Below are 24,262 nucleotides of genomic sequence, written 5' to 3'. Positions count from 1 at the left end.
CTGTACAGGGTAATATTGCATATCGTCTTGGAGTCCTTCTGCTTAAACCAGAAAATGTGAAACTGTTGGGCGGTGAAGTGGATGTTCTTCTGAAGGAGTATTCTCAAGAAAGAGTCCTTGCTATGTTAATTGGAGAAACTGAAAGCCCTAATTCTGTTGGGTGGGCTGGTCACAACCAAATTGTTTCAAGGCCTGTGGATGAATTCGAACAAAATACAGGCCCTTCGGATGAAGAGCTTTTAGCCAGTCTTGGTGATAGTAATGAATTTACTTTAAACAATGAAACAGCTTTAGAAAGTGGATATTGCAGTGGAAGCAACAATTTTAGTACAGCCACAGGTTCACTGACTGTGTGCAATGGAAACGCTTTGCTGGGAGAATGTGGAAGGCCTTTGCCTAGTTCAGATGAACAAGTTTCACCTCCCACAGAATATGATGATGGCTTTTTAAATGACTTTCCTTTAGAGGATGACTTTCTTCTGGAAGAAGAGATGCAAAGAGAGCCGGAAGAAGTGCCGCCAGTGGTTGTGAACAGAAACATAGGTTTAATTACTGAGAGGCTTCCACATATATCTAGAAGCTCTTGCAATTCATCTTTAAATGGCACTTGTGAAAAAGATGATGTGAATGAAAGAAATAAGCCTGTAGACACTATAAGCAAGCAAAACACTTTTGGAAGAACAGTATTTGATGGATATAGAAATAGTATGAGTAGCTTTTCACAGCACAAGAGCTTACCTCAGACCTGCAGTTCTACAGATTTTTCTTTGGAAAAGCCTCCTGAAGAAAGGCAGAATGATACATACCTAGATGAGAGCAAATGTAAATCTCAGCCCAATTCTGACAGCAGGCGGTTAGACAATGATCTTCTGTTTTTCTCAAAACCAGATCCACAAGCAGTTCAGCAGAACCATGATTCACAGACCTTTCCTTGTAGAGCAGCAGAGGCACATTTAGACTTAGATTCTTCACCTTTCACATATATTTCCCTTCTCCTTGCAAAAAACCCAGAAACGATTACGATTCTGAAAGTTAAGTGCTTTATTGTTACTCTCACTGGAAACCTCACAAGCAGCAATGGGTCCTGGGGCATAAAGGCAAAAATTTCTGATGGTTCAGCTTATCTCGAAGTAGATTTTGCTGATGATATTCTGACAAGTTTGATTGGCTTTTCAGTGCCTGAAATGAATAGGCTGAAAAAGGATAGAGCTTTACATACGAAGCTTAAGGATGGTTTAGAGAAATGCCAAAAACAACTGATAGATCTCTGTTGTTTGATGACCATAGAGTTTAATCCGGTTCAGTCAAAAGCGACTGTCGTAATTCTTCAGGATGCTGATGCAAGGCATCTAGAACAGTTGAAGGAACGTTTGAATAAATAACGTGTGCAAACTTGCAGACTGTATATTAGGAGCACCTAAGTCAGGTTTCCCCTGAAGGACTGCTGAAAGTTAAATTTTAAAGTTACGTGGTATGTCTTTTTCTCTTGCCAGGGAAAATGATGAAACAGTGAGAGGAGGAGATGACTTGTTGGAGTGAAACTTAGCAGTTTGTTTCTTATGGTGATCGTATTGTTTTCAAATTTTTCTGTCTTGGTTTAAAATACTCATGTATTATTTCCATTCTGCAAAATCCTCTGTGTCCTTGACTGGTGATCTGGAGGAGCAGAATTTGTCAGGAAACGGATAACAAACCAACTGTCTCATTGTTACGCTTTTTCAAGGATGATTACTTGCCTGTTTTTTAAAAGGTAGCTGTAGGAGACTGTCAGTCTTTACTCGGAGGAGTGGTTAAGTACATTTAAACAAAGAATTAGTGTTTAAATGCGGTCACCTCTGACTGTGCCAACCTGAAAATTTCAATACATATTCAGTGTTCAAGAATGTGAAGTCTGGAGAAATGAAAGGTTTTCTTCCAAATGTGGAGGGGTGTGTGTGGGGAAAACAACCCTATATATAAGTGAGATAAAAAGCTGAATATTTAAAAAAAAAAAATTTAAAAAAGCCAAATAATTTGAAATCTCCTATTAACAGAAAAGCATGATTATAACATGGAGAATCTTTTTTGTCATGTTAATGTTAACCGTTGCTAATAGTTTTGAACCCACAGGCAACCTTATTCATTAACTCTTAGAATTGCTGTCTAACTTTTCCACAAAGTAGTCTAAATACTTGTGCTACAAAGCTGTTGTATGTGTGTATTTAATGGTGGTCTTGATTGATTTTTTTAAAAACATTTCTGCTTTAGAATGTATAAAAGTAAATAATTAAAATTTTCATTTAAGCTGTGGTGGAAGCTGTTTAGTCACTTTAAAACACAAATGTACACCTTGTGGAGTATATGAACTATTGGAAGTGGTTTGATTAGATTTTGTTCTTCCTTCTTCCCATCGTTCTCTTTTCTCTTGTGGGTTTTTTTTCTTTTCTGTTCTTTTTTTTTTTGAAATGAGAAGGATGAGAATACTGCCAGCGTTAGGGAACCAACAACAGGAGAAGTCTGCACATTGTTGGCAGTGTTTATGAAAAATCTGAAATTGGTAGGCAAGAAAGGAATTTTTTTCAGCTGGGCTGTCAGTATCTTTTTTTAGAGCCTTTTCTTTCTCTGGACAATGTCTGTTAGACCATTGGGAATTGCTGTGAGAGACTGTCAGTATTGCCCTACTGCCCTGCCCTCAGCTGAGAAGCATCCTTTGAGACTCCAGGTGACCTAAGGAAAACTAGAGGTAAAATTTACAAAGGTAAAAGTGGAGGAGGGGGGTTCTTGAGGTTTTTTTCAGGCTCAAGGTATAAGCTTTTTAGCCTTATATTTTTTACGGTTTAGAAATGCATAAATTCCTGTGTCCCTTTTCCTTCCTCTCCTTCCATTTCCCTCCCCACTCCAAAGTTAACCTGAGCAAACCATAACCCTGTGAGTCATCTTTGGGCTTATTTTCCAAGTCTGTTGGGAATTATGCATCATTTAGAACTCTTTAACAGCAAAAGCTTTTTCCTCTGTGGAACCTATATTGCTGCATCTTTAGTTACAGATTCAGAAAGCATTGCTTGGTAGTAGGAAATGGACCAAGCTTCATCTCATGTAATCCCTGTAAAAGGTAATACATCTGATTAAACCTTTAGTGCAGGTTTATGGAAATATTTCTTTTATGATGGGTTATGGAAACTTCCTTTGAAGTTTTGGCCTTATCATGTAAAAGAATAGGAGTCCTTAAATTTGGGCTAAGTAAATAATCCAGAGATTTTATTCTACTTGTGCAAAGCAAGAGGAATGCCCTTCAAAGCACAGAATCAATTTAAGCGTTGTCTTTGTTTCAGCAGATGCAGTCTTATCTGCCCCAATTTTTCTACATTTGTGTTGATGTTTAGTGATTTCTGCTAAAAGAAGTTCATGTGTCTTCTGTTTCCTATGTCGTCTGCCCCTGACCTTACATGCAGTGTTGTCTGACTTTTCCTTCACCCCTTCCCCCTGTTCTTCTTGTTTTCATTTTCAGGATGTTCTTCCTGGAATGCTGTTCTTGTGCCTGTTCTCCAGTGCAGGCAGGAAGGTAAATCTCCATACTGCTAGCTGTTTACAGCTTGACTGCCCTGCAGATACTTCAGTGCAATTTTCTGGTGTACAATAATTCTGGATCTGTGTTTAAGCTTTTGGAATTACTGAAAAGTATTGTATAGTTTTTCAGACAGGAAATGGAATGAAATGAAGTGATTTTGCGAAAGCATGCTTAGGTAACAGCAGTATGTCAAACAGAAAATGGCATATGTGGCTGTGTGTACCAGTCATTGGCTCATGCCTTACCCATTTTGTTGTCTCTCAGAACCGACTTCTTTATTAAGTCTTAACACTTTTTTGCTCTGTGTGTGTGTATTGCCTTAGTGTGCCAAGCAGTGGTGCATGTCACAGTCCTTCAGGTGATCAGAGAGTTCTGACAGGCAGACTTCAGAGAACAGGCTGCAACCCCAACTGACCATGGTAACAATTTGGAGCAAAAGTATGACCACTCTTTTCAGCTGGGGGAGTGCAACAGAGTTCTGTATGAGCTGTTGAAGGCAATTGTAATGGCAGCTGCTCTTGAGTGTACACGTAGCCTTCTAGCAGAAAGCAGTTTCTGCCTTTTCTGTTGTTTCTTCTCCATATTTTACAAACACTTTTTCTTGCTAACACTGTTTTAGCTGCTAAGTAGACTTGCGCATCTGCAGGGTACCTGGCTGTGTACAGTTTCAGAAGCTGTATTCTTCAAGAATGTTTTCATATTAATGGGAAGAATAAACTGCACTTTTTCATTGCTGATCACAGTGGAAACTTACAGCTAATTCAGTTTTAATGTACAAAACCTACCATGTTATCATATTAATGATGAAAGTTTGTTCTTCCTGCCTTTTTTACAGTTACTAAAGAAAATGGAAACCATAAATTGGCTACAGTGCCAGGTAGCTGCATCAGAATATCCCATTTAAAAGATCTGTCACTAAGGCAAGGTAGTAGAAAAAAGAAAGTTCTTGGAAACTTTGCTTCACTCTACTTCCTTTAAAGGTATTCAGTCTCAAACTGTAGGACAAGGCAGTGGCTAGACCAAAGAATGTGGCAGGTTTCGAAATAAACGAGGCTGGCAAGAACAGTTTGAGGACTAGCCTAATCTGACTGGATACTAGTTTGGCCACGATGCATGTCATTGTAACCTGTCAACTTCCTTCTTGTTGAATGAATAGTGTCCTAAGGAAGCAATAGTTGAGATAATGTCATTGTCAAGTCTCAGTTGGGAATATTAAGGGATTTCTTAAGGGGTGCATGCTTTACTGCCCCAGCACTATGACTTCACACTAAAAGAATTAGGTATTTCTGGTCATATCAGTAGGAGAAATTTTCACAGTAGCAGAGTATGGAACATGATTGGATAGAACAGGAAACATAACATTTGGTTATAAATACAAAGCCCTATTTCTTAATGTGCTGCTGTAATAATGTCAAGCATTTATTTTTAAAAAGGCAGTAATTTTAAGCTCTTTGTTTAGGGAAGGAAAAGTGCATCTGAGTTATCTGGTGGCAAGGAAACTTAAATGTGTTTACCTGGGAGGAAAGGCCAAAAAATAGTACCACTCACTTCAGATCCAATTCTCTGCATTATGGTTCTAGAACAGAATGCCAACCATAATGACAGCAAATGAGAGGTTAAGGGCAGCATGACATTGCAACTCCTCTTTAATTCAACAGAAGAGGTAGATGTTTCCTACAAATCTGCTTCTCACCTAAATGTGTATATAGCATACTTTTGTATTGGTGTGTCACTTTTGAATCTTGTTTTGCTTAAGGATTTTTTTCCCTTATTTACACTGAACTTTCTAACACGGCAAAATTGCAGTGTGTTGCTGTCAGAATTTGTTCTGGTTTTGATTCTTAGCCTCTTAAAGCCAAACAAACCTGGTTCTCGTTCTCACCAGGGAGTGGCATGTGCTCCAGCTCCCTCTCTGCCTTGGCAGATGGCAGCTGGTCACCTGCTTTGTTGTCATAGAATCATAGCATCGTATAGGTTGGACAAGACCTTTGTGAGTGGCTTTCTGGTGCTTGGAAGTCTAAATAGGACAGGATACTCCACATGCAGCCTCACAAGTGCCAAAAGCAGAAGGTGGCTTGCTTTCTTGTACCTGCTTACCACTCTGATAGAGCCTGTTACATGGCTGGTCATTGCTGCTGCAAGGTCATGCTGCTGACTGATGCTCAACCGGTCTGCTGGGGCATGCAGGTCTTTGTAAAGCTTTCTAAATAGTTGGCTTCCAACTCATACCGTGGCATGGGGTTACTTCTGCTAAGATGAAGGACTTTGCATTTGCCTTTGTTGAACTTGATGAGATTTATATCAGTCCATGTGTCCAGCCTATGCAGTACTTGTTCTTTATCACTGACTGCTTGCTTTCCTTTTCTTACCCCCTGCCCTTCCTTTCCATGGCTGGTAGCTTCTCCCCTGCTTGCCCCTAATCTTTTTAACCAGAAGCCTCTTCCTAGAGGGAATCAGGTTTGGCCAACATGACTTGCTATTGATAGACCTGTGCCGGCTGTCCCAAATCACCACCTCCTTCATGGGGCTGGGTATGCATTCAGGGAGGATCTGCTCTGACCTCGGGAACTGAGGTCAGGCTGCCTCTGTCGGTAGTTCCCTGGATCCTCCTCCCTGAAGATGTGTGTGACACTTGCCTTTTTCCAGTCGTCAAAAACCTGATTGCTGGGACCTTTGCTGTATCGTAGAGTGGCCTTGTGGTGATGTGAGCTGGTGCCCTCAGCAGCACCCTCTTTGGTCCCATGGAGAGCTGTATGTGTCTGCAGGGTAAGGTACTCCACCTTCACCAGGAGGTGCTGGTACATAGGTTCTCAGTCAGACACTTAGACTCTGTAAAGTACGATTTTAAAATGCTAGTTGGTAGAGCTTTTGGATAAAGGCAAGGCCCCGCACGTGACATCACCTCTGGTGGCCGGCAGGAGCTGCCTGCTGGCTGCTCTGGCACCTTGCGCTGCCTGAGCTAGTCCTGCAGCTGGTGTGCTGTGGCCCAGGGACCTGCACTGCTCCATGCAGCCTGGGGGCCATGCCAGTGTGCCTGCCCAGGCTGAGTGTGCTCTGGGTCACTGACCCCTGTGTGTAAGGTCTTCTGGTCAGGATTGCTGCACTCCCTTCCTGTCATCCCCTGCGGTGGGTTGTACTACCTTTCTGCAGATAACTGTTAGGCTCCAGAAAAAGGGAGGCCAGGCAGCAAATCTTCACCAGTGAAAATCAAGGCCAAAGAAAGCACAGAGTACTTCAGCCTTTCTCATGTCCTTTGTCAGTTGGTCCCCTCTCTTACTGAACAGTGAGCCCCATTTTCCTCAGTCTTCCACTGCTCCTGACCCTTTACAGAAGCCCTGTTTGTCACCCTTCTCATCCCAGTATGCTTCACCAGTGTCCCGGTAGGCTTCCTGGCATTCCCTCCATGTACTTGTTTTTTACAGCTGAGCTCAGTCAGGGCTTGCTTGCCCATCTGTGCTGGTGTGCCGTGCCGCACCAGCTTGGTTTGCTACACTGTCCAGTGTTTGTGTGCTTCAGGGAGGGCCTTTCTGCCTACCTGGGCAGTCTCCTGTTGGATCCAAGTGGACCCCTAAATAAGCTGCAGTCAGATCTTCTGAAGCTGAGGGGTACTACTCGCACACTTCTCTGAGTATTTAAAACAGCGCAATGTCAACATTACTGCAGCCAGGACTGTGCTTAACCTTTCCACCTTTAGGTCTTTCATGTTTGCGAGTGGCCTGTCCCCACAGAGCTTTTCCTGTCACCTGCTCATGGATCACCTGCTGCTTCTGGTATCTGTATTGCCTGTGTAAGCTGTGAGTTACTTAGGAGAAGGACTGTATCATAGATTTAATCGTAATACAAGTCACAGTTAATTCTAGTTTTAATAGTTCAGTACCTTTTATTAGATTGGCAGTGCAGATGGTGAAAGAGCGTAACTTGTAGGACAGGACAGCGCTACTTAAAAAGCAACAGCAGTGTACAGCACTGTTTTGCGGCAGATGAATTTTAAAAAAATGATCTAACTTTTACACTATTTCCAAGGACAATAGTGTAAAAGTTCCATTAATATGAAAAAGGGCAAAATGGAGGCGTCCCAAATACCATCTGTATTGGTAATAAGGCATGAATAGAGAGGTGAAAAGCACTGGATGAACTGAGAGACGTTTGTAGGAGTTATGTATTAGAGGCTTTTCAGGACAAGGATACTTCCCCATTTCCTGAGGGAGCTCTCACAAAGTCATTGCAGCAAAGGTAATTTGCCTCAATTCCATGGCTACTCCAGAGAGCAGTAGAAATTTCAATCCAAGTGACTGAAAGCATGTAATTTTCAGTTCTGTTAAACACCTTATCTGTAGGTGGAGGTGGGAGCGAGGAGTTGTTCAGTACTTAATGCTTCTTATTAGCTAAATGAGCAGCTCCCTGCCCAGTGATTTAGCCTTTTTAGAAGGCCTTAAATCCTTGCACAGGCTACATGGAGAGCCTTTGCAGTTAACTTGGCTGGTATAGACCACCTTGACATGTTACGCAAGTTCTTTGTGTTTGCATCCTTGGTAGTACTGAATTTTGGCCTTCAATGAGACAGCCTTTGCTATGGTGGTCACGGGGAAAAAGCAGGTTATTGTTTCTGCATAAAGGGTCAAGGGCTTTTTTAATGATGTTTGTAGTTTCAGGAGAAATATGAAGCAAAGGTAGCATTAACTGAAGTAGATGATGGTCTAATCTCACTTGTAAAGTACTGGCAGAATTGCAGCCTTCACAAAGCATTCTTTTGAATGAAAAAAACCACAACATCTTAAAATGTCAAGGTGAAAATACGCATATGTCAAAGAGTCTGTGGTGGAATAGAGTGTGATTTACGACAATTGAGAGGAAATTTTTTATTCCACTAACAGCATTTAGAAAATAAATGTAATTACAAGCTAAATATTCATAACTGACTTTTCTACATTTAGGACAATTTCTTTTAATATTTACAATTACAATACAGTCATCTTTAACCGATGCATACTATATATAAAATATGGGCAAGTGTATTGTTATTAAACAACAAATCTAGCATTTATTGTAAAAAAACCATACTTACCGACCCTAGTGCTCCTGGCTACCTAAGCACATGCTTAGGTAATTTACCCCCTGGTACCAGCAATTACTGTAATTGCCCTCATATAGTTTCTCCAAACTAGAAAATGCCATGAAATAGAAAGTGTTAAAAAGGATCTACTTGTCATTGAAAGCATTAAAAGAATTCAGCAGATACATGTTTGTCAAAACATGTGTATGCCTGGAACCTTATACTTACACATCAGTTACTCAAATGCACATATTGATGAAAAATAGCCTTGAGCTGCCAAGACTATGCTGCCAAGCATATGTGCAGCAAAGGCTATGAGAAAACTATGTGAATTTGTTATACCACTTTAAAATGTATGTTAAGGTATGCAAGAACACTGAAATAAGTTTTACTTATTGTTTCACAAGTGGTCAGGTACAAAGCTGACCGGCATCAGCTGTTAAATACTGTGTGGTCACATTTGACAGTGCAGGCAAAGCCAAAATAGGAGAAAAGCAGATGTCTTAGCTATGGGGTCTGTTGCTGCTTGTGAAAGGACATGAGGTTGATGCTACATGATGCTACATAATGTTTTTAAAAAACTACATTATCTTATGACCTTCTTGTTTTTTAATACTAGTGTTGCAGAATAGTGGTTATAAAATTTAAAATGTAAAATAACAGAGAACAGTGTGAAATAATCTATCTGCAGCAAAATGGTGTATCTGCTGTCTCTAGGTAGGTGACTATCATGACACACACAAAAAAACCCCTCTGGTTTTCTTCTCTCAGGTAACCCAGTGAGGTGACTGTTCTTTTCCCAGTTGCATTTAAAACTCCTGTTTCGTGATCATTCTTCCATTTCTGCTATTTCAGGAACAGAACTGGGAATTAGTTCCGTCTTATGATAACTTCGTAGTGGCCTTTATAATAACCAGTAAATTAGGCCCTGGGTACATGTGCAAAAATTAAAAAGTTAAATAATTGTGAATACTCAGCTAAGTACTATTTATCCATATATAAGTAGAGTTAATCTGTTTGCATAGACAGAAGCAAACACACAAAATGCAGCATGGCTATTGCCATCACAGAATGTGATATCCTTCAGCAGTGTACTATGTATTGATGGAGCTCCAACAAAACCGCTGTCCTATAAATAGGAATTAAATATTGCAGCCTCTGTTGCTGCTGCTTTGTAGAGGGAAGCTTTCTTTAAAAATGCTTTTTTCAGCTGCAGATACTTGAAAATGTGTGATAAGGAAAAAAATAATGTTTTGATAATTTTAACAAACTGATTTAAATGTGCAGTTCAGTATTATTTATGAAGACTCATTATTTTGTGAAATGAATAGTTTTGAATCTAGAAATCCAGTATTATGTCTTCAGTGTAATTTGCCACTTTAGATCTTCTTGAGAAACACATTCAGTTTGTTCATATTTTATTATACCAAGGTTTCAAAGGTTCACGAAAGATGTTCTGTGATAGAAGTCACCAAACCGAATTTTTATTGTCAGAGGCATGTTCTAATATTTTGTCAGCTTAGGTTTTGTGTTGGTCTGATATTGGGAAATAGTTTGCATTTCTGACTTCATTGTGGGAGTGTAAGGTTATGAAAGGAGGAGAATTTGTAAGTGGAAAAGGAGGGGGTGGCTGATGAGAAAGTCTGGTATCTTGAAGTGTAATTTAGCAAGATGTTTGCTTATTTAAGTAGAGAAAAAAAACAACTAAATCAAATAACATTAAAAAAGCAAGCATAATTTGCTGGGGTTAATTTAATTTGGTTTCTGTAGAAAAATATATTTAAACTAAGGTTGCTGTTCTAAGCCAGAAAGCAATGTTCCTTACACATTAGGTGTATTTGTTGTAGTGATGTACAGAGTAATCAGTACCAAAATTTTTATTGGACCCTTTCATAGTAGGACGCATCTACAAGAAGTACTTAATACCTCCCATAGTACTTAGAATCTTTGTGTGTCAAACCTGAAGGCTGCTGTGGTTTTTTTTTTTTATAGAACGGTCATATCCTGCTTATTGTCGGAAGCAAAAACTTGCATGTTTGTTCTATGGAAGAAGCCTGCAAACAAACCATTCAGGTGTCTGGGGTAACCTGATGCCTTTCAGGCCCTGAAAATGAATTTGTGTGGGTTTTATGGGGGACAGGTTCAGTGCAACTACATTACTTGTGATACAACTGACATCTGGTAATTGTTGGATGCTGTGTTATTGGTGTAAGGATGCTTAAACGGGTATAACTTGTACCAGTTTGCAGACTCTGTGTAATAACACCAGCTAATAAAATAGTGTCTATATTGCACCATAAGATTTAGGTGGAGTTTGGCTGACTGAAAAGAATTAAGGACCTGATAATTTTGTATGGTAGTTCTGCATTTGCTTTAGATCTGTATGAACCAGCTTGGCCATGAAAAGAAGGTATTAAGACCTTTCCTGCCCTCATTTTCATGCTTGCATGCCATCTTATCTGTGCTGGCTTAAAAACTATCAAAAACATTGCCATAACCCATTGCTGCTGGGTTAAAAATTCTCTTTAGTTGCTGAGTTGGATTTTAGCTTGAATCATTTCCCTAAGGTATAAAGGAGGAAACGGTGCAGGGTGGAAAGAAGCAGGGGGAGGTTCATGGGGAGCTGCATATGCTAATTTAATGCAGACCCCAGCCACAGCCACAGTTCTGCTGGCGCATAGCAATAGGCGTCCTTTGGAACCAGCAGAGGAAACCAGGACGAAAATATAGGAAGAGGCCAAAAAGAACAGAGGGAAAGGAAGCTAAGAAGTTGAGCTCTGAATATCACAATGAGAAAAAGCTTACTGTACCCTCTGTTTTCTTCCATGAATTAAACAATAGTTTTGTTAGGAGCGGTAGAGAATAATAAACAAAGGAGGAGGGGAGAAAGAGAAATTCAAAGCTGAAAAAAAGAGTAAGTGATTGCAGAAATCCCAATTCAACTGCAGGAGAAGTTAAAAATGAAAACCATACTTATTTATACTGATTAAAGATACCAGTGAAGACATTCAAAGAAATTGCTTAATTTGAGGGGCTTTAGTATCTACACTTTGTTTTCTGTTGGTATTTTCCTAGTCAAAAGAGAAAGGAATCTTTATTTTATAAAAAATAAAATCATTATTTTCTTATGAGTATTCCATTCAGCTTTTATTTCTTATGTCTGGAAGTGTTAAAAAATAAACTGTACTTCTGTGAATGAGTGCACAAATAATATCTGAATTACACTAATGTCTTCATCTCTCTGAGAGGTAGTAACATTACCATATTCTTTAAGCAGTCTTGAATGATGGTGGTAACTTAATTTTTCATGGCAGAATTTGGGAGGGTGTGCAATGAATGTATTAGTCAAGCAAAAGGAACTGCAGGTTTAGGGTTTTTTTTCCCCAAGGAAAAAAAAAAGTAGCATGTCAGTGTATTTTGAACCCAATGGAGTGGGTACAGGGCCAGCTGCAGCAGTTTGCCCATCTCTCCATTGGTTAGGAGTATAGCTTGCTTCTAGGTACTAATATCCCTACTCCTGTAAGTTGCATAAATAAAGAACAAACTGATTCTGTTTGGTAGGCTCCTTAAAGTCATTAGGAGACAGACAACAGCACTGTATCAGCTACTAAGAAGAAAAATAATTCTACCCCAACTGAAACCACAACAGTTTTGCAGAATTATTTGCAACTATGAAGGGCAGGGGAGGAAGGATGCTCGATGCTGAATTTTCCCCTGATGCTTTTTAAACAATGCATTTATTTGGTCTTTATTTCTCTAAGAATCTTCTCCAGCTGTGCAGTTATAATTCAGCAGTATCATGTACTGTCACTTCTGCATTAGTAAATACCTAGGACCTGCTGAGTAATTATAAAATAACCTCATAATGAAATGCATCAGAGAGTTCTAATTAAATTTTAAAGTTGCTTAATAACTGTTGTACTTTAAATGAGAATTTTCCACCCATGTGTCCTAGTGAGTTCTCAGAATACATTACTAAAAATACATAAATGATATGGTAAACATGTGATATTTCACACCTCCAGTGTGTAGAAAACCATTTGTAAACAAAATAATCTCATATACCAGAATTCAGATACTAACTTACATTGAAATACTAGGGCAAATACATGAAATTTTTAATAATTTTTTTTTTCTATAAATAAAAATACAGGAAGCCTGTAAAGGTTGACATGAACAACCCATGTAATTCAGTGTTTTGTCCCTAAAAATGTCTGGTACTGGTTACAAAGGGTAGCATGGCAGGCATATAGTGCTACCTCCCTGGTTCTTTCAGCAATCTCTGGCTTGTGGACCCCCTTAGCCAGAGGTTGTACCTTCGCACTTAATAGCCCCTGGTGAAAATCAACAAAACGTGATAATTGGACTACACCTACACCAGAAGGTTGGTGAATATAAAATGTTGGCTGAAAATGGGATTCTTGTATACCATCTCTGATTCAGGGTCTGCAAAACATTCAAAGAACAAATATTTTGTCAATATAATACATATTCCCAATTTACTGGCATTGCTATCCCTTTCTGTTACAACATGGGGCTTAATCAGGATAATCCATGTTGGATGGAGTTAAGCAACCTGATCTAGTGGAAGGTGTCCTTGCCCAAGGCAAGGGGTTTGGAACGATACGATCTTTAAGGTTCCTTCCAACCCAAACCATTCTATGATTCTGTGAAAAAAATCTGATATGCTCACAGTCACTAATAGAAGTACAGTTAATGTCATAATCCTCATATCAGTCGTATTTATTAAACTGTAAAAACAACCCCCAAAAAACCCAACAACAACCAAAAACCTCCATGCAAGTTTATCTGTCTAATCATGAAAACCAATTAATTTAAAACACTACCTGAACATTTATAAGTAGCATTAGATTAGGCAACATAAGGTGAATTAATTATTTGGGATTTATAGCAATGTTACATGAAATGGTAATGATAATATTATTTTGAAAGATTTTTTTGTAAACTTAACCTCAGTGAGTGTAGATAGAGCCATTCTAAGGAAAATCAACGTTAGGTTAGAGAAATAAATACACAGGTTTTTTTGTTGTTTTATTGCTAAGAACGAGTATCTCAATCCCACAGAAGCCTTACCAATAATTTAATCCTCTCTTCCAGTTTCTTAGTTTCCTGTTGTGTACACTGTTCATATGTGTGGGGTTTTTTCCTATTTAAGTTTTATTTTCTTAAGCAGTAAGTTCATTAGGATTTGTACTATTTATTTACATTTATTAACTGTAGTGCCTAATATTCCTGGTCTTGCTCTCATCTGGACCTTCTAAGTATATCATAGTACAAAGTATAAACAACTTATCACAGCTTAAAATCACAGACCTGCCAAGCCCACCACTAAACCCTGTCCCTAAGCACCGCATCTATGCATTTTTTAAAGACCTCCAGGGATGGCGATTCCAGCACCTCCCTGGGCAGCCTGTTCCAATGCTTCACCACCCTTTTGGTGAATAAATTTTCCTAATATCCAATCTGAACCTCCCCTGGCACAACTTGAGGCTGTTTCCTCTTGTTTGGTTGCTTGTTATCTGGGAGAAGAGACCTGTCCCCACCTGCCCACAGCCTCCTTCCAGGCAGCTGTAGAGGAGAACAAGTTCCCCGCTGAGTCTCCTCCTCTCCAGGCTAAACTGCCCCAGTTCCGTTCCCTCAGCCGCTCCCCGTCAGACTTGTGCTCCAGACCCTGCACCAGCCTCGCTGCCCGCTCTGGCCACGCTGCAGCACCTCAGCGTCCCTCTTGCAGCGAGGGGCCCAAACCTGAACACAGCGTTCGAGGTGCGGCCTCACCAGTGCCCAGGACAGGGGGACCATCGCTGCCCTGGCCCTGCTGGCCACACTGTGTCTGGTACCAGCCAGGGTGCTGCTGGCCGCCTTGGCCACCTGGGCACACTGCTGGCTCACGCTCAGCCGGCTGTGGACCAGCACCCCCAGGCCCTTTCCCACCAGGCCCTTTCCAGCCGCTCTGCCCCAGCCTGTAGCGCCGTGTGGGGCTGCTGTGACCCAAGGGCAGGACCCGGCACTGAGTCCTGTTGAACTCCATACAATTGGCCTTGACCCATCAGTCCAGCCTGTCCAGATCCCTCTGCAGAGCCTGCCTGCCCTGCAGCAGATCAACATTCCCACCCCCAGCTTGGTGTCATTTGAAAACTTGCTGAGGGTGCACTCAATCTTGTCATCCAGATCATCAACAAAGATATTAGAAAGAACTGGCCCCAGTCCTGAGCCCTGGGGAGCACCACTTACGGTCAGACACCAGCTGAATGCAACACCATTCACCACCACTCTTTGGGCTCGACTGTCCAGACAGTTTATAATCCAGCATAGAGTACACCTCTCCAAGCCATGAGGAGCCAGTTTCTCCAGGAAAATGCTGTGGGAAACAGTGTCAAAGGCTTTACTGAAGTCTAAGCAGACAACATCTCCCTCACCTGCTAAGCAGGTCACCTTGATGCAGAAGGAGATCACGTTAATAGAGCACAACAATCGAGGCTGTGAATTTCACAAGATGGAGATCATCGGAATGCGGCACTTTTCCACCATGTTCCCTTTTTGTTCCAGGCTTGTGAATGATGAATAAGAAGACCATGGGAAAACAATAGTGGGAATAGAGTAGTGATTTCTGCTCCAAGAAGCATGAGACAGGCATAACTGTTTTTTAATTTTACATCTCAAAAATATCAAGACTTTTTTGTTTACTTCCTGATATTTGAGCCTGAGGATGCATACTCTCAAACTTTTCTCCATGTTCATTTTCCACCAAAATCAAGGGTTCTGGTCTTTTTTGTAAGATTTCAGGTAGCCACATAACAGCTGGAACAGAGGCAGCACTGTTGTCTCACTCTATTATATCCACTATATTTGTAGATATACTATTAAAAGTAGGGTCTGTGATGGTAACTACTTTACACACACACAACCCCTCCCCTTAGAGGCTTGTCATTTTAATGGTGCTGCGTGTGGCCTGCTGCCTCTCAAAACTGCAGTGACTGATGGGGACTTTCCTTACAATTGCAGTCACTGGCTGCCAGTAGCAGCCTGGCACTCAGCACACCAGCTGAGAGGAGTTTTTCATGCTCTGCAGACCTCAGTGTCTGTGAGAGAGAAAGGGGCAAATGCAGCAGACAGGACTGAGTTTTCAGACAGAAAGTAAGGAAAAGGCAGAGGCTGGAGGAAGCAAAATGAAAGGTGCATCAAATGACATTTTTGTAAAGGGTTGCCCAGGGGCAGAGGGCAGTCCTGAGTTTCTGAGTACCTGGACAAAAGAACAGGAAGCAAAAACTGGAGACACATGTGAGAGGGGGACATGGGTCAGGTAGATGCAGAAAAAGGGAACTGGGGTATTTGGAAGCGTGCAGAGGCAGAAAGGCAGGACAGCTAAGGTGAGAAACTTGAATAGATCTGGAAAAGGCTCTGAGCATGAACTCTTAAGTTGGTGATAGATGGGCAGAAGCTGAAAGCTCGGGCACTGGAAACTTGCAGAGCTGGAAAAGAAAGAAGCTTGATGGTATGGCAGAAAGACACAGGCAACCAGGTTGGGTATGTAGTGCCTGTAAGCACAGAGATAAGAGTGGTGAGACCATATGCACTAGTATTTCTAAGATTACCTTCAACCCACTGACAAAATAGTTTTTTCTGTCATCCTCTTCTCAGAAATTACTTTACCGTTTCCACTAAAATGTCTCTTGAGTTTAGCCTGCAGCAGGAATCTAGGATGACACTTGAGCATTTTAAGTATGATTCAAAACGACCTTGGCAAATTGGATATACAGTTTAAAAACAACCAACAATGAAATTTAGTCAGAACAAGTACAGGGTATTACTCTTGAGGAGGAGCAACAGACTGCTCAAATTAAGTACGGGCAGTAACTGGTTAGGCAGCAGCTCTTCGGGAAAGTATTTATGGGGTGTAGTAGACCACAGAGCAGGTGAGCCTCAGCCTTGTGTGAGTGTGAAAATGACAAAGTGTTGGACAGGGAAATATGAAAAGGGTTAGAACCTGAAAGGTGAAAGAGGTAGGCTAACCCCGGCGGGCAGCTGAGCTCCACACAGCTGCTCCCTCCCTCCCTCCCCACCAGTGGGATGAGGAAGAGAATCAAAGGGTAAAAAAGAAAACCTGCATCTGAGATAACATCTTAACAGGTAAAGTAAGAACTGTGTGCAAGGAAGGCAAAATTAGGGATCCATTCACTACTTCCCAGCACCAGGCAGTGTTCAGCCATTTCCAGGATGATTGGGCTCCGTCGTGTATTGCTTGGGAAGACAGATGTTGTAATGCCAAATGTCCCCCATTCCTTCTGTTGTCCCCCAACTGGTATTGCTGAGCACTATGCCATGTGGCATGGGATATCCTCCTGGTCAGCTGGGGTCAGCTGTCCTGGCTGTATCGCCTCCCACCCTCTTGTGCACCCCAGCCTACACGCTGGTGGGGCAGTGTGAGAAACAGAGAAGACCCTGGTGCTGCTCAGCAACAGCTCAGCAAGAACTAAAACATCACTGTATTATCTATACTGACTTAGTCACAAATCCAAAACATAGCAGCATGTGATGTTTCTATGAAGAAAATTAACTTCATCCCAGCCAAAAGCAGTACAATACATGCAGTAATTCTCTGGTCAGCACTGCTAAGTCTGTGCAGGCTTACCCTGTGCAGATGGAGGAACTTTGCTTCAGGGAAGGTGTGAACCAAACGGGAAAAATCCAGAGAGGCAACAATAATGATCATCAGTAAAGAAAACATGTGTGGTGAGGACAGGTTGAAAGAAATCAGGTTGTTTACCTGAAGTAAGATTGGAGAGAGGAATGAGGAAACATGATAGTCTTCTAATATGCATAAAATTTTTATGTAAGATTATTACACACCAAAATAACTTAAGCTAGTGCCTGAAGTAGGACAAGAAGTAAGAGGCTCAAATTACTGCAGAAAAGGTTCAGGTTAGACATGAGGAAAGTACTCTTTAAATATTCTGCTTCTGCTCCCAGAGTATTTACCTATGTTATTCTTTTTAATGCAGTTCCAGCAATTAGTAGAAATGCTCCTTAGAGAAGACACCTGGAACATAAAACTAATTACGCTGTATACTCTGATTTGCTATAATGGGTGGAGCTAAAAATATGCCTTTTTTCTCTCCCACAACAATATATTATCTATTTTTGTGTGAACAGTACTAAAAAAAAAATAATTCCTGTTTTGATTTAAATAGGAGTTTGTCCATTTCCTGTTAAAAAAATCCCAAACAAGTCTTAAAATAAATTTAACAGTACCTGGGACAACCACAGACTAAGTTGTCAGAAAAAAATAGTCACTAGATTCTTGTGCCAGAGGAAATAGAGGAAATGTTCTTTTCTGCTTCTGAAGATGGGAATGTTTTAGACATTTTAGCAAATAATTTGGTTTTACAATACATTACCAGGAATTAGTGAGATTGGTTATGTCCCGTAATTAAGGTTTTTCTAAAATGTCCTCGGTCTACTTTGAAAAATTTTGAAGTGGACCTTTATTATTGTTACAGAATGGTATAAAAGAGCATTGCACTCTTAAAATGAGGGTCACAGGTGGAATGTAGCAAGGCTAATATGAAAGTTAATGGAAAAATCCATTACTTGTATTTACTACTTAAATGATATGATTGGGTAAATGGATGTCTCTACTTTCTAGGAGTGCGCTTCTACATTAGTCTAGCAGCAATTAGAGAGAAGAGGTTGCTCTGTAAATTGGCTCTGTGAACCATGTAGTTCATCTTTTTATTGTGTAAAACACAAAAAATTGCTTCTAATCAATCCACTTCAACTTTCAGGCTAAAAATTATTTATTATCCCTTTCAGCCTAGAGCACTTCTAAAATGTTTTGCTGAAATTAACTAAAAGGAGGTGGTATTTGTATCAGTAAGCAGATTATGGTTATGTGAGGTAAGTCTTATTGTGGTAGCAACGAAGGGTACATTATCACCGAAAAGTTCTTAACAAATTGATTAATGCTTTTAGAATAATTAGTCCACATTTCAGATATAATACTGATCTCTTATTTAATAAATGAATGATGCATTGCTGGATGACAATAACAATGAAATGGCTCATTTTTAAAAAAAGAAATAATTTTGAACTTTCCTTGCTGATAGATAGCAAGTCACTTACTAAATACAGGTTCTTTTTAGCTTTTTCTCCTCTGAGACCTATAGTGTGACCTGTGCTTTTGTGGATAGTAGTATTTTGCATAGGTTTAATGACAGCCATTAGTTCCCACAACTTGAAGGAATCATTGTGTTCAGGTTGAAGGACTGGGAGTCAGGAGATAGTGAATTCCATGGCAGACTACTTGTTTGACAGTGGGAAATTATTTAATCTCTGTGCTGTATTTACTGTCGTATGTAGGTATGGTGTTCCTGGCTGGAGTATTGCAAGGCATAATTAATTACACTTGAGATCCTCTGGTGAAAGAGTGTCTAAAAAGTACTGTTGTCTGAATGAATATTTTTAGTCCAGTTTTGTAATCCTCTGGAAAACAATACAATTACTAGCATTAGTGAAATATGGAAATTCAATTTCATTATAACAGTCAAGCTTTTTAAGTTTGTTTCTGTTCTGCACTGGAGTAAACCCAAAAGTTTTAAAACATTTTTCACAAGTGAAATTGCATTGAAATATCAATTTCTGGATAAAATATTCAGATTTTCAATTTCATCCTTTCTCAGCTGAAATAACTGTCTGACCTAGGATGCTACAAAACCCTCCCAACAAGAACTCTGCAGACTGAAGTTAGTGTCTTCCATATGCTTCTGCTCAGACAATCAGGATGTTTTTGCAAAAATGTGTTTTGAAAATATTGCAACTAGATTTACTGGTTTCAGTGTTTACTTTTGAATTATATACTACTTGGGATGGACCTGCACACATTCCCAAAGAAGTTGTGATCTAAGGTTATTCAACTGGACTTCTGTATCCATTTTTAATTTTGCTGCAAGCAGTGGTACCACCAATAAATCATATTTAGAATGTCATAATGTTCCTCTTGGTATGCAATTAAATATCTGAAAGTCCATGAGATAGGTAGATAGATGTCTTCTGTAATCATTTAAGAAGTAAATTAGTGCAATCATTTGGTACAGCACATGTGAAAATTGGTTGTGTGGACCTTAATGCCTGCAGTATGTTATTTCTTCTGGCACCAGAGAACTGAGCAGTGAGCAACTGAACAAGTCAGAACGCATAGATGGATACGGGCAACCAAAATTCACATTTCAGTTACAGGGTTTGCTTGACCAACAGTATGCAAGTGAAGGAAAAAAAAATCTATCTTAGTAACTTCCAGGTTGAATTTTTAAGACTGAAAGATATAGACTGGTAGTCTCTTGGACCCAATCAAAAAGAAAGTTTGTGTTTGATTTTTAATAGGGCAAATTTCTGATTAGAGTAGGACTTTATCATGAGTTGGTCTTTTTGGGTGAAGGTGTCCTAAAACAACAGCAGGGATTTCTATACACTTCCAAACTTACCTTCACAGTCAGTGAAAGCTGGTATGGGAAAAAAGCAGATTCTAATCTGTAGTGATCTCATGTCTAATACAGATAAAAGTTGCCATTAGTGCCCTATGGGATTCCCAAAGACTGGCTGTGGTCAGAGAATGAATCTGTCTGGTTCTCCAGAATGCTGGGAGAAGGGATGTGGGCTGAACAGTCATTCATGTTACAAAAAAATCCTCAAAGTCCTTGCTTGTTGTGTCACATAACCTCCAACTCTGGGTCTCAACATTCAGATGAGAAATGGTGTTTGTTGTCCTTTAATGACTGTACCTGCAGCTCCAGACAAGATACTGTATTGTTTATGAGTGTGGGAAGAGATTTTTCAGAAATGTTTTGAAAGGATAGTGCTTATGAGTGCAGAAAGGGTTGGATACAGCTGAAGCAGAATTAGGAATGTAAACAATAAGGTGATAGTAGGATTACTTGCACCAGGGTGGAAGACTGCAGGTCCACGTTATACTGGACTTCCTTATTATAAGCTAGCTCAAGAAAAGTAAGTAGGTATGTAGAAGAAAATAGAACTTAGAACCAGTATTATAGGAGCTTTGAAGAATATTACTGTATCTTTTGAAACTCATGTTAAATAAGGATGTAGACTTTGCTTAGCTGCCACCACATTTGTCAGCGTGAAAGTGTGGATTTCTGTATCTAATACATGAAGGTATATAGGTGTGTACATCTTTATATAAACAAAAATGTATACATTTTCCCATTTGTTCCAGAAAAACAGGAGAGTTATGGAACTGAATTATTTTTGTTTGTTGGTATGCAACTATCAACCTTTAGGAAGGGTGACATGTTTTGTTTCTTAGAGACCTCGGCCACAAACCTAGGTTAATATCATCTCATGAAGAAAATCAACGGGGATTTTTTCATGCACATCAATATACTGTGCCTGAAACCAAGTTATGTCCCGTATAGCTTCCACTCAGAAGTAACTGCGGATGTGTTTCTGAGACGGTGAATCTTTACTTTCTTCCCAAACCCCAAAACTAATTAGGGCTTGGCTGGAGACTCAAGCTTGCAGAGGCTGGCAGTTGAACAGTAGCCATGCTCTTCCAATCTTCCGCACTGGTCTCACAGGCAGATGTATAGGAGAGCTTGTCAGATCTACATCTTCCTAGGAGTCCTTGAAAATTTAGGAATCAGAAGGGGTCGTACTTTCCAGTCTCTCTCTGTCTCTCATGCAGAGAAGAGGAGGACCACATTTGTGTGTTTAACCGTAGGAAATTAATTCTCCAAATAACTCAGTCAACAGACTTTTTTGAAAAGGTCTGGAATTTCCTGTGAGCTACTCTTTTATCCAAGAGAGGATAAATAATTCAGCTGGTGGTAAGGCAGCAGAAATTTCTGGCAGGTCTGTGACAAAGAATTCAGATTCCGATTAAATTTATTAAGGTCTTACTATGCTTTCCTTTACCAACATGAGCCCAGTAGAAATTCACCGACTAGTCACAGCTGCCATTGCCTTGAGGAAGGGATGACAACCAAGGGGAACAACATGGCACCAGGAACTGGGCTTCAGACTGGATGTTGGGGGCACTTAAAAACACTAGAGGTTTAGCTAACAGGAGTGGAAAACTACGGTGATCAGAATGTGACTGCGTGATTTGTCCATGCAAATTGTTAGAATAAATAAGGCCTAATATGTCATCAAGATCCTCCTTTATGGTGTGATCCTCAATGTGGGGCTAGGTAAGTAGGTTGTAGGTGCAGGACTCATGTACCAGAGGTAACGCCAGACTGAATGGCTGCTGTGAGAAGACACCTCAATGGTTGGCAGCGGGGTGCCATACAGCATAAAGCTATTCTGCCCAAGCCACCTGGTGACAGTATTGGAAATACTGGGTACTGCATTAATGGGAAAGACCTGTAATACCATGACTAGGAAGACCAGATGCAGAATGGCCTTTACATTCAACATATTTCACTCACAGAGAAGCAGCAGAGTTTTTTGTGAAATATTTTCGCGTTTGGAACGGATTGTCCTCTGCTTTCATATTCTGCAGTTTGCTTGAGCTGTAGAGGGTAAAACACATCAGAGGCCTGGACGCAAGACAGAACTCCAGAAGGAGGCGGCAGATCCCTGTGCCTGGGGCTGCAGGCAGTCCCAGGGCTGGGGCGGCTGGAGGCATTGTGCTGACAAGATCTTCACAGACTGCAGAGAGCGGAGCCTGAATGGCCAGCTGGCCATAAGGAGAGGCAGGCGGAAGCTGTGACTGATCATGGGGTGCGTAGAGACTCCTGTGAGGGGGAATGATGAAAGCTTGTGACTTCTGGCAACAGGAGAACAGCTCCTGCTCCGCCTGCACAGTAGGCATAGGGACCTGATAGCAGGTGAGGGGCAGAAAGCCCTGTCTGTAGAAGCATCAGAGCCCAAATCCTATAGGAGCAGTGGGAGGAATCTGGTGAGTAATAGTGGGTGATTCCAGAGGGCAACTTCTGCTAACCTGACTTGCTGTCTAGGGAGGTTTGCTGCTTATGGGGATCTTGGATTTGGGAATCTGTGCTTTACTCAGCCCTTAGATTATTCCTCCCTCCTGCTCAGCCCTGTGGGCTCCAGTGATATGGCCATGGTACATTAAGAGTGATGGCATGGCTCTGGAGTTGAGGGTTGAGGGCATGGTACCCCAGGATGGATCTCAGCTGCCCTGCTGATTCAGGGGAAAGCCCTCAGGGGGGCTGATGGATTCTGCAGATAGCACCAATCAACTCATCATTGCACAGCAGGTGTCATGGAAAGGAATTTGGCTTTTAGCCCCACAGGACCCACTTTGTGGATTGAGGACTGCTAGGAAGAGTTGGGATCCACTCAGCAAAACAGAGCAAGAGCGTCTTTGTCAAATACTGGCTGGAACTGTTGAGGAGAGTTTTAAACTAAGAGTGATGGCAAAAGGATGTAGTTAAATGAGGAGGTGTTGGATCAAGAACAAGAGAAACCTCAGAAATTGTAAAATGGAGTAAAGGAAGAGGCATCTCAAGTGTGTAAGCACATATGCACGCAGTCTGAGAGACAAGTAGGAGGGACTAGCACACCATGTGCAGTCACACAGCTGGGACATCAGTGGGGTCACTCGGAGGAGGTGGGATAGCTCACACAACTGGAGTGTTGTGGTGCACAGACACAAGCCCTTCAGGAGTCACACACAGGGAAGGGAGGAGGGGGATGCTTTCTGAGGGATGGACCGGTCAGATGTGTGGGACAGGTGACAGATGTGGGAGAGCTTGTGGGCCAGGGTCAGAGGAGAGGCCAGTAAAGCTGACAGCGTAGTGGGGGTAAGTTACAGACCAGCCAGGCCGGGTGAGGAAGTGGGCGAACCCTTCTTTGAAATATTTGAGGAGGTGTCTGTGTCACAGATGCATGACACTGCCTGGAAGGACAGTGTGGCAGGACACAAGCAATCAAAATTTCTGGAGACTATCAGAGGTAACTTCCCAATACATGTACCAGATGGGCCAAGCAGGGGTGACACACAGCTGGATTTGTGTCTAACAAGGATGTGCTGGTGGGCAAGGGTCATCAATCGCAGCCCCAGCTACAGTGACCATAAAATAGTGGTTTTCAAGATTCCAAGAGGAATGAGGAAGAAAAGCAGTAGAGCCCAGATCCTGGACTTCATGAGAACAGATTTTGGCTTATTCAGAAACACAAAAGCAGACTATGCCTGAACTCAAGATATCAAGTAAACGTATTAGGACATCAGCTTGGGTAATTGGGGAGCTCATGGTGCTGCTCATTTCAGAGCAGTGGTGTCCAGGAGAGGGGATGAGGGCAAGACTACAAAGAAAGCATTTAAGAAACATTGCCTGTGCAAGAGGGATGTTACCAGAAAAGCCAAAGCTTAGCTAGAGTTGAGACTTGGAAGGGATGTCAAGGCCACCAGGAAGCGTGTGTATGATGAGAATGGCAGTAAAAGTCTGTGAACAAGGAGAATATGAGACTGCTGCTGACACATGGGTGGGGATGATGTAGTGACAGTGTGCACAGGTAAGGCCGGAGTACTTGTCTTCTTTCTCACCAGCAAGGTCTGCCAGACCTCTGTGCTTAGTGACAGGCAGCTCTCTGTCACCTTTGAAAGGTACATATTGGGAAAGGTTTCTGTCAAAGAAAGAGACTTAAATGCTGCAAAATGTATA

General features: G+C 41.2%; 1 protein-coding gene across 2 annotated transcripts in view; it reads left to right on the top strand.

The window, feature by feature from the left end:
• The window catches only part of RMI1 (RecQ mediated genome instability 1), a 15,486-nt gene extending 3,782 nt beyond the window's left edge, over positions 1-11,704 (top strand). For both annotated transcript variants that reach the window (XM_037372780.1, XM_037372781.1), the window contains exon 3: positions 10-11,704. In XM_037372780.1, coding sequence (XP_037228677.1) covers positions 10-1,382 — 1,373 coding nt within the window. In that variant the 3' untranslated portion in view covers positions 1,383-11,704. The remainder of the gene's footprint in view (positions 1-9) is intronic.
• The last annotated feature ends 12,558 nt before the right edge of the window (positions 11,705-24,262 follow it).

This window comes from Falco rusticolus, chromosome Z, assembly GCF_015220075.1.
Source record: "Falco rusticolus isolate bFalRus1 chromosome Z, bFalRus1.pri, whole genome shotgun sequence".
Lineage (NCBI taxonomy): Eukaryota > Metazoa > Chordata > Aves > Falconiformes > Falconidae > Falco > Falco rusticolus.
This window is presented reverse-complemented; position numbering and strand designations above follow the sequence as displayed.